At 38.0% G+C, this 11,168-nt stretch overlaps 1 protein-coding gene across 1 annotated transcript; it reads left to right on the forward strand.

Moving 5' to 3' along the window:
* Positions 1-722: 722 nt before the first annotated feature.
* LOC104220066 (uncharacterized) lies at positions 723-6,123 on the forward strand. Its single transcript, XM_009770877.2, has 4 exons — positions 723-940; positions 2,781-3,056; positions 4,197-4,376; positions 5,809-6,123. Exons 2-4 carry the CDS (start codon positions 2,814-2,816, stop codon positions 6,121-6,123), a joined length of 738 nt encoding a protein of 245 aa, XP_009769179.2. The 5' UTR covers positions 723-940; positions 2,781-2,813.
* The last annotated feature ends 5,045 nt before the right edge of the window (positions 6,124-11,168 follow it).

The following is an 11,168-nucleotide window of genomic DNA, read 5'->3' on the forward strand; positions in this document are numbered from 1 at the left end:
AATCTCATCTCCGAGTCTACGTCGATCAACTGAAGACGAAACTTCTAGCGTATGAAAACGCGAGATGTAACAGCCTAAGTCCAAAATCAGAATATGAAGCTATTGGAATCATCAAAAACCATTTCAGAGTCGTCTACACAAAAGTCAAACTTCCCTCAACTCTTACAACTTAAGCTTCCAACCTTGGGACTAAATGTCCCAATCCACACCAGAACCTCCCCGAAATCAATCCAACCATCCCGACTAGTCACTTAATCATAAATGAACATAAAAGAGGTAATAAATAAGAGAACGAGGCTACAATACACAAAACGCCTGACCGAATCGTTATAAATTTTCTTATAAATTACAAGAATTGAAGCGTTTCATATCAAAGTTATTTTTCTCTATAATAGTTATTGTTCATGGCTCTGTCAAGGCACTCGTGACGAATAGATCGAATACATTTAAGCTCAAAAATATAATTCAAAATTAAGTTTTTATGCTCTTGAATCAAAATAAAGTCAAGCTCATCAAAATAGTTTAAATTCCTATGGAAAAGAATGGAGATTAGATTTTAAAATTAAAATCAAATAGTATTATATTTGTTTTCTCAATCTTCTAATCTTATATATTTTCTTAACGCAAAATTTGTTGTTAGAATGTGAGTAGTAGCATGAATTCAAAATCTGAGGTGCAACGTAACACCTCTGACCAGTCTTGGAGGAGGTGATATCAGTTTGTAAAGATGGCGGCGCTCTTTTCCATTATCCATTAAAGAATTGAAGACCTTTTTTTAAGATAACGTGTCAGTCTCTGCGGGATGGACGTGTCGACACCCCACTTCTTCCTTGCTTCTTACATTTTTGGCTGCGACCCCACTCTGGAAAAAGATCTTTGCTCAGACACTTCCGTCTTCCAGCTTCCGCATTCTGCTTCCAAAATCCCCATCACTCACAAAGTAAACTCTCTCTCTCTTATTGCTTTCTTCTTTTGCCTTTTTTTTTTATTACTTTTGAACTCTGCTAAACTTCAAATTAATTATGTGCTTCTTAATTTCCTTGCTACATTCAGTGATGTGTGTGTATTTATTTATCCGTGTTTCTATTTTTTGGTCTCGGGTGGTGAGTGGGAGGGTCTTGGACCTCTTGGTTTGAAGGCTTGATAATTTGACCGTCTTAAGTGTGTCTTCCTTTCCGGTTTATCTTGAGAACTAGAAAGAACTGCATTGTCATTCACTCTTTTTCCCTTATTTTTGAAAGATTTTGTGCGGAGCGTGGATTTAAGGCTTTTCTAGTTTGGTGTGATACGTGGAAAATGTTCCTATAATAGGACAAGTTATGAGTTCCAGCTTTTACGCACTTTCAATGTAAAAGTTTTTACACCAGGTTAAGTTCCAGAAACAGTCCATAATAAGTGGGAACAATAATCTGGCAGGTAACTTGCTACGACATGTTTCAATACACTGTTAGTGTAAAAATTCTTCATTGTTAGTGCATATAAGTTAAGTCCTACAAGTTATTTATAGCAATTGCCAACCTGTATAAAAGTTATGGCATCTTAGTTTGTCATTATATATGGCTGAAATTTAAGTCAATATATTGAAATACCAAAAGATTAAGCATACCTTGTTTCTGATATACATTTGAAGCCATTTGGGATGTCCCATAATGTTTTTGTCAAAAAACAAAAAAAAATCTTTAAAACTGAGTCAGTCACCATGGTGCTATTGAAAACAGAGAATTTTGAATACGGACCTATGTCAAGCCAACAGTTAATGTTGGGTTGGGGACCTCTCTTTTATCATAAGTATCACCGTTCATCCCTTTTTAGGCTTCGGAAAAGAGTCTCTTCAGAATATAAGGGACTTAGTACTAGATTTAGATTCATCATGTATACAGTTATGTCATTAATTAGGAAATTTTCATTAGTTGCCCATCCTGCAACTTATAGTGTTAGTAAATCATTGCTCCATCATACCAAAAATTTGATATTAAAAAAAGTATCGTTAAGATTAATTTCAATTTTTGCACTAATTAAGATAATTAATGATAGTGTAATTTACTTCCTAACTTGCATCTGACGAATATAAGGGGAAAAAACAAAGTTACATCTTATAGTGTAGTTGGAGAGGTGGACTGGAACAATGACGATGACTTTAAAGTTAAGAAATTGAAATTCTCTGTCAGTCTCAAGGAGCTTAGTCATAACTCATATCAAAGAAGCTTCCATTATTTGATCGAAGACATATCTGATATCGTTTGTAAATTTGCGCTGAATTTACTCAACTTGGAAAGATGATGCTGGCTGGTGCTGGTGTAAATAGGTTGACGTTCGAATGCCATTCAGGATGTTTTCCTTCACGTATTTTTGTTAAATGTTTAGCAGATATATATTCCAAGCCTTTTTAGTGCTGAATATTACTTCTGATTCACCCGGTCTCAAGTTAGCTGGTAAACCTTGGTTTCACTGATTTTACTACACTGGACATTTTCAGAGATGACTGAACCGATTGGGTAGTGGCAAGTCTGCAACTGTTTTATTTCCTCTTGCATTATAACTAAGGACAAATGCCTTCTAGTTTTGTTGCTCCCAAGTTTGAGGAAACGGTTTTCCCAATATTTATGGTATATTTTTCTAGGTTGTGGTTAGTGTTATTGCCTTAAACTGGTTTTCCTTATAGCGAGAAAGTTCTAAATATTGTCAAATATATCTGGTGCACTCTTATTGAAGGCTGTAATTTGTTCAGTCTGTGAATTTACATCTCTACTAGGATTTTGAGGACTTGAACGTTTATGCAGATGGCGTATATTTGACTAATTTGGGAAGTATAGATGGCACTGTTTCTTGAATTGGTCAACACTGTTATGATCGTGCTGATCAAGCCTTTGTCACTGCTCAAATTCACTTGCTTCTTTGGTGTGAGAACGATATGTATTGTTATCCAAACCTGGACAGAGCTGCTGAGAGCTGCTATGGGTTTTCATGCCAGCTTACTCTGGAGACTGATAATTTGGGCTATTGCTATTCTGTCCCTGCCAATACGAAGTTTAACTGCTCTACAGAGGGAAAGGATGGTCAGTTACATTTTGCAAGAATTTCTTGTGTTTCCTTTTAACATTTTAGTTTTTGAGATGTTGCTGAAACATGTTTTTTTTCCCCCATTTTGTATGTTATCTTTATCCTGCTGCTTCGGGTATTTATTCTTCCTCAGATTCTGGTCCGCCTCTTGTTAGTAAAAGACGCATAACAAATATACGTATGGATCAGATGTGTGTGTGTGTATATATATATATACCCAGTTACTCTTGTTCCCTTGTTAATTGTTTTTGATTGGAGACCCTCAGTGTTTCTCCTCAGGGGGCTTCTAGTGGAGACCTGAAGGTTCTTTTTTTCTTTTTTTTTTTTTAATTGTTCTGAATTTCATAGTTTTTAAAGGATGCTTTTATAATTAAAAAATAGCGTTCTGAAATTTGATGCTTGAATTTCAATGTCAAAATCATTTATAAGGTCCACTTGATAATGCTGTCATTAATTTTTCTTCCTCGGTATCAAAGCTTCTAAATGGAGAGATCTGCAAGCTGGAATTGTGTTAGCAGAAGAAATCTGAAGGAAGAGGAATAGGGATGTTGACAAGATGCTTTAGCTAGACCTTTTGTGGAGGGGACCCATAACCTTTTCTACCATAGAGGATCGGTTCTGCTTTTCCGTCTTATCCAACTTTTACTTTATAGCTTGCACGTAGTCCTGCATATTCTCTGTAGATTTCACAGGCAGCTCTAATTTCACCTGCTGTCTTCATGGAATGATTTCTCAAGTGAGAGAGTTATGTTTAAGTACTTTAGTATCATTACAGCACTTCCTGTCCTATTCCCCATTGAACAAAACTTTAGTGCCACATTAACTTTGAAATTCTCTGCCGTGTTAGTAGTTGAAAGTTACTAGATTCTTTCCTATAAAAATCTGTTCCACTCAAATTGGCAGGTTCTTCATTCAGACCTTGGCAGTAAAAACTTTTAGTTTATTAGGATATTACGGGATGCAAGAATTCACCTATAATGGCTGTCTTACCATACTCTCCTTATATCTAGCTTTTCCTTTTGGTTTAGTGTCACATATATCTTGTTACTGATATGTGTTAAATGTATACTCTTCATGTTGAGGAGTTATGGTATGACTTGATTTTCTCAACTGACGTGAGTAGAATACATGTGCAGCTGGAAATGCATCTTCAGCAAATGCAGACAGAGATAGAGAACCTAGTATGGGAACGGAAGGAACTTAAGAAGAGACTGCAGGTAGCCATTAAAGATAAAAAGATAATGCAGGTCATGTTAGCAGAACTTGAGGATGAACATGATGAGGCGATACTCAAAATTGAGCAACTGGAGGGCCAGGTTGATATATTTATTCCAGTTTTCTTTGTCAATTGGAGGGCCAGGTTAATATTTTATCAAGTGTTAACATTCTGATTTAACTTAGGAAGGAGAGGAGCTGAATAGACAAAGAGTTTACATAAACACCACTTCCCTCTATGAATTAGAGCTTCGTTTGGAATCTGTGTGTTTCAGGGCATTGGATGAATAATGGATGTTTAGAAATATAGGGACCAAGAATGAGAACAACGAGCCATGTGATTAATGTGACCATTCAGCATCCTGCAAATGGGTGTTGGGTCGATAGTTAATTTAGAGGACAAAGGCGAAAGGAAGGATAATACTCTATGAATAGGCAGTTCTTTGTGTTTTGCACCCTTGATGTATACACCTTTTTCTGATTTGCACCTTATCCTCTTATGTTTTACGACATACCCAGCCTATTTATTTCTTTACAAAACCATAAAAGATTGTTTTGATTTAAAAAGGGCCTTCCATATCTAGACTTCTAGGGCAAGTAAGAGCGCAAAATAGGATGCGGAATATTAGAAGAAACTTTCAGACTCATCGATCGGCTACCTTGTGCATTTATTACAAAATACTATCAGCAATATATTCAAAAAACTAGAACCTAACCAAAAGCCACAACTACATGCTTCAACGACTCATATTTCCCTTCTTGTTCTTGCTTTTTCACTTCACATCGTATTGCGTCTGAAAAGTCCTAAATAGCATTTTACTTGATTATTCTTCACCAAACCTTCCTGTTTGCGTAGCTGTGTCCTTGACGTTGATTTCTCATCCATTTCTTATGAATTTCATTATACCAAATTAACCTAGAAAAATTACGTATCAACTAATGAATGGGGTATTTAAATCTTACAGCTATTCAATTGCCCTTGGAAGTGTTTAGGACCCCAACCCAAGTTGACTAAAGTTAATAGTAAGGGAAGTCAATAAAGGCAGGGACGCAGCTTTAACTGCTCATCTACCACTATTTGCTGATTTTCCTCGTGCATTTGATCGAAAGCATGATAGTGCAGCTTTTAATTACACTATTAAACTTTTAATGTATTGTCAGCACTCACAAGTTACTTCTTTCTGTTAATTATTGAATCAATGCAACTGAGCTTGGGGTAGCTGCTGGATGTCCATCCCATTAATGTGGATGAGTTGGGATTCGTTCCTTAAGTGCTGTTTACCCTGCAATTCTTTGGGTGATGGGTGGATGTCACACTTTTGGTTTTGAATGACCTTTTTATGTTCAGATCTTTATTTCTTGCTACTTGAGAAATGTTGGACTTATTAAGAGAGACATTGAGGTAGATTGATCACTGAAAATTTGTAGCTTCGAAATCTGTTGTAATGGTCCTCTGAGTTCCAATTTTTCGTCTGCTCTTGATGATGCAACTTTTGAGACAGGAAAGACTGAATTTTGTATTTGATGTGATAGCTTCAGGATCTGAAGGTGCAAAATGAACGGTTGAAAGAAAGTCATGGTAAAGCACTTTGGGACCACAGAGACCGTGTTTATATAGGCAATGGCCAAATATTGCATGGCGACGGAATTCCATCTTGGAGATCAAGTGGCATCGAGAGTATGACCATTGACCACGAAAGAATGCAAGAGGATGTTCTGGAAGATAAAAGCAAAAGTGAAACTACATTAAACCATGATTTTATGGGAGCTAGATCCTGTCGATATGTCAAGCCATGTATTCCAACCACCTCCGACGATGTTGCCACAAGTAATCTTCTTCTCCAATAACATCTGGTTTCTTTTCTTCAATGGCCAGATCTAGCCCTTGTTGAAAAAGGACATCTAGAACCTCGCCTTGCCACATCCCAAAATGTCCGGACCCGTCAAAAATTTCTACCGCAAATTTCGCATTTGACACAATTCTTGTCATAAGCGAAGATGCCAATGATGACGTATTGTTGACACTTGATGTAGATTCTTCTTGTTTATTGTCCCCCATATTTGACACAAATATTATTTAATAGCTGACGACACAAATCAAGATTATTTCCTTTCTGATGTAGAAGATCAGACTAAGCTGCAACTACAGAGCATACTCAGACAGAACCTTGACTCAGTTACCAAGATAAATCTTTTCTGATGTGGAAGATCAGACTATGCTGCAACCACAGAGCATACTTAGACAGTACCTTGGCTCTGATACCAATTGTTGCGGAAGCCAAATGTATATAGTGTGAATAAGTCACAACTACTATACCAAAAATTATGACAGCCACCAAATAATAAATAAGACAATAAAGCAACAATAAAGGGAACACCAGAATTTACGAGGTTCGGCTAATTTTGCCTACTCCTCGGACACAACCAATATTTTATTCCACTCCAAAAATACAAGTGAAATAATACTAAAGAGAGAAGATACAAATGCCTTAAACAGATGAGAAGGCAAATGAGAGGTGTGTTTAAATCCTAAACATTAGGCCTTCTTTTATAGGGGGAAAATCCCCCCAAAATTCAAGAGCCCACCGATGTGGGACAAATTTGCCAAACTTCAACAAATCTCCACCTTGGCAAAATTCCACATCTTCAATTTTCTCTCAATAACAAATTTTGATTGTGTCTTCATCTTTAATCTTCAGTTTTCAACAATGTTGATCAAATCCAAACAATGTTGAAACTTGACCGCAGTCACCACCTTTGTCAGCATATCAGCAGGATTCTCTGTAGTATGAATTTTCTTCACCGTGACTCCACCTTCTTCTATGATTTCTCGTACGAAATGATACCGAACATCAATGTGCTTCGTCCTTGCATGATACACTTGGTTCTTCGCTAATTGAATAGCACTTTGACTATCACAAAAAATTGTGATACCTTTTTGTTCAACACCAAGCTCCTTTAGCAATCCTTGAAGCCAAATTGCCTCTTTCACAGCCTCTGTAATAGCCATGTACTCTGCCTCTGTTGTAGACAAAGCAACTGTTGACTGCAAAGTAGACTTCCAACTAACTGGTGCCTTTGCAAAAGTAAACACATAACCAGTAGTTGATCTTCGTTTGTCCAGATCACCCGCAAAATCTGAGTCACAATATCCAACGACAGACTGATTGTCTTCCTGCTCAAAAACTAACCCGACATCTACAGTATTATGAATATACCGTAGAATCCACTTCACAGCTTGCCAATGCTCCTTCCCTGGATTGTGCATATATCTGCTAATAACTCCAACAGCTTGTGAAATGTCAGGCCTTGTGCAAACCATTGCATACATCAAGCTACCAACAACATTTGCGTATGGTACCTTTGACATATACTTTCGTTCAGCTTCATCCATTGGCGACATAGTAGTACTTAGCTTAAAATGGGAAGCAAGTGGAGTACTAACTGGCTTAGTCTTGTCATCTATGCCAAAACGTTGAAGTACTCTCTTCAAATATTCCTTTTGAGATAAACAGAGTTTCTTTGAACGTCTATCTCTAATTATCTCCATGCCAAGAATTTTCTTTGCCTCACCCAAATCCTTCATCTCGAACTCCTTCTTCAGTTGAATCTTCAACTTATCAATTTCTTCCAAATTCTTGGAAGCTATCAACATATCATCAACATATAGGAGAAGATATACAAAGGAACCATCTTTAAGCTTGTGCAAATACACACAATGATCGTATTTGCTTCTCTTGTACCCTTGCCGCAACATAAACTCGTCAAATCGCTTGTACCATTGTCTAGAAGATTGTTTCAATCCGTACAACGATTTTTCAAGTTTGCACACCATATTTTCTTTTCCAGCAACTTTGAATCCTTCTGGCTGAGTCATGTAGATTTCCTCCTCCAAGTTTCCATGTAAAAACGCAGTTTTTACATCCATCTGAACTAGTTCCAAATCCAATTGTGCTACCAAAGCCAACATAATTCTAATGGAGGAATGTTTTACAACTGGAGAAAACACTTCATTGTAATCAATTCCCTCCTTTTGAGCATATCCTTTGGCCACCAATCTTGCTTTGTAGCGAACATCTACTTGGTTAGGAAATCCTTCCTTCTTTGCAAATACCCATTTGCACCCAATTGCTTTCTTTCCCTTCGGGAGATTGGCCAATCTCCATGTATGATTCTGATGAAGGGACTGTATTTCATCATTCATGGCAATCCTCCACTTATCTTCTTCTGAACTTTGGACAACGTCTTTATAAGTAGTAGGAACATCATCAGCTACAATTGAGGTTGCACAAGCAACCGTCTCTATGAGACGAACAGGTTTCGTTATTGTTCTTTTTGGCCTGCTGGTTGCTATTGATTCAAGTTGTTGTTGAGGTTCCTGAGTTGGAATCTCCTCTACTGGCTCTCCTTCCAGAGGGTAATCTTCATTTGTTTCCTCCTCTGCTTCTTGTGTAGGAAAAATAAATTTTCCCTCAAACTCCACCTGCTTAGAAGCACCTTTATTTTGTTTGGTATCTTCTGTTACCTTATTTACCATAGATTCATCAAAGGTAACATCCCTGCTGAATATTACTTTCTTTGTCATAGGACACCATAAGCGATATCCTTTGACTCCAGAAGTAATTCCCATAAAAATAGCCTTCTTTGCCCTTGGATCTAATTTTGACTCCGTCACATGATAATATGCAGTTGAGCCAAACACGTGCAAAGAGTTATAATCTACAGCAGGTTTTCCATACCATTTTTCAAATGGTGTTTTGCCATCAATAGCAGCAGATGGTAAGCGATTAATGAGGTGGCATGCATATGTAATTGCCTCAGCCCAAAATTCTTTGCCCAAGCCAGCATTGGACAACATACACCGTACCTTCTCCAGCAAGGTCCGGTTCATACGTTCTGCCACTCTATTTTGTTGTGGTGTATGTCTAACAGTGAAGTGTCGGACGATGCCATCATTTTCACATACCTTATTGAAATGATCATTTTTGTATTCACCTCCATTGTCTGTGCGAATACACTTGATCCTCCTGCCTGTCTGATTCTCCACCATCGTCTTCCATTTGAGAAAAATTCCCAACACTTCATCTTTGCTCTTCATTGTATACACCCATACTCTTCGGGAAAAATCATCAACAAAGGTTACAAAATAGTGCTTCCCACCCAATGAAGGTGTTTTGGAAGGACCCCAAACATCAGAGTGTACATAATCCAAAATGCCTTTAGTATTATGGATCGCTGTACCAAATTTAACCCTTGTCTGTTTCCCTTTGACACAATGCTCACAAAACTCCAAGTTGCAAGCCTTTACTCCTTTTAACAATCCTTGATCTGATAGAGTTTTCAAGGATTTTCCTCCAGCATGTCCCAAGCGCATGTGCCATAGCTTGGTTGCTTCTGCCTCTTTGTCGTCACTGGATGTCACTGTCGCTGTCCCAATAACTGTACTGCCACGATAGCGGTACATATTATTATTCTTCCGATTAGCCTTCATTACCACTAGTGCACCGGAGCATACTCTCATCACTCCATTTTCTGCAATGATTTTGAACCCTTTTGATTCCAGGGCTCCCACAGAGATGAGATTCTTCTTCAAATCCGGTACATATCGAACATCTGTTAATGTTCTGATCATTCCATCATGGTTCCTTAATCGTATTGAACCAATGCCATATGAGGTAAGAGGGTTGTTATCCGCTGTGTGGATGACTCCATATTCTCCTTCTTGAAATTCCACAAACCAGTCCCTGTTGGGACACATATGATGGCTACAAGCCGAGTCCATCAACCATATGTCTGATGATGTTAATGACTCTGTTGTAACTAATGAGAAGTCTGAATCATCACAATCAGCTACATTTGAATCCATAATGGCCTTTCCATTGTTATGTTTGGCCTTATTCTTCAACTTCGGACAGTCTTTCTTCCAGTGCCCTTTTTCTCGACAAAAGGCACATTCATCTTTGCTGGGTCTGGATCTTGACTTGGATCTTCCCTTCTTTGTCCTCGTTTGACTTTGAGGACGACCCCTCACAAATAGTGCTTCTCCTTCTCCGCCCTTCTGTTTTTCTCGCTTTCTTTGTTCATAGCTGTACAAAGCCGAACAAACTTCTCTGAGAGAAACTTCGTCATTTCCATGGAGTAGAGTAGTTTCAAGGTGCTCGTACTCATCAGGAAGTGACGCCAACAACATCAAGGCCAAGTCACCATCATCATAAGTTGTATCCATATTTTGCAAATCTGTGACCAACTTATTGAAACTGGTGATATGTTCATTCATCGTGGTACCAGGAACATAGGTGAAGTGAAACAATCTCTTCTTCATGTACAATTTATTTTGACTGTTTTTCTTCAAAAATTTATCCTCCAGTGCTTTCCATAATCTACTTGCAGAAGTTTCCTTTGTGTATGGATATTTCTGCTCTCTAGCAAGGTAGGATCGAATGGTACCGCAAGCAACACGGTTGAGAATCTTCCAATCTTCTTCTCCAATAACATCTGGTTTCTTTTCTTCAATGGCCAGATCTAGCCCTTGTTGAAAAAGGACATCTAGAACCTCGCCTTGCCACATCCCAAAATGTCCGGACCCGTCAAAAATTTCTACCGCAAATTTCGCATTTGACACAATTCTTGTCATAAGCGAAGATGCCAATGATGACGTATTGTTGACACTTGATGTAGATTCTTCTTGTTTATTGTCTCCCATCTTTGACACAAATATTATTTAATAGCTGACGACACAAATCAAGATTATTTCCTTTCTGGTGTGGAAGATCAGACTAAGCTGCAACCACAGAGCATACTCAGACAGAACCTTGACTCAGTTACCAAGATAAATCTTTTCTGATGTGGAAGATCAGACTATGCTGCAACCACAGAGCATACTTAGACAGTAC

The sequence above is a fragment of the Nicotiana sylvestris genome, chromosome 8 (genome assembly GCF_000393655.2).
Source record: "Nicotiana sylvestris chromosome 8, ASM39365v2, whole genome shotgun sequence".
Classification (NCBI taxonomy): domain Eukaryota; kingdom Viridiplantae; phylum Streptophyta; class Magnoliopsida; order Solanales; family Solanaceae; genus Nicotiana; species Nicotiana sylvestris.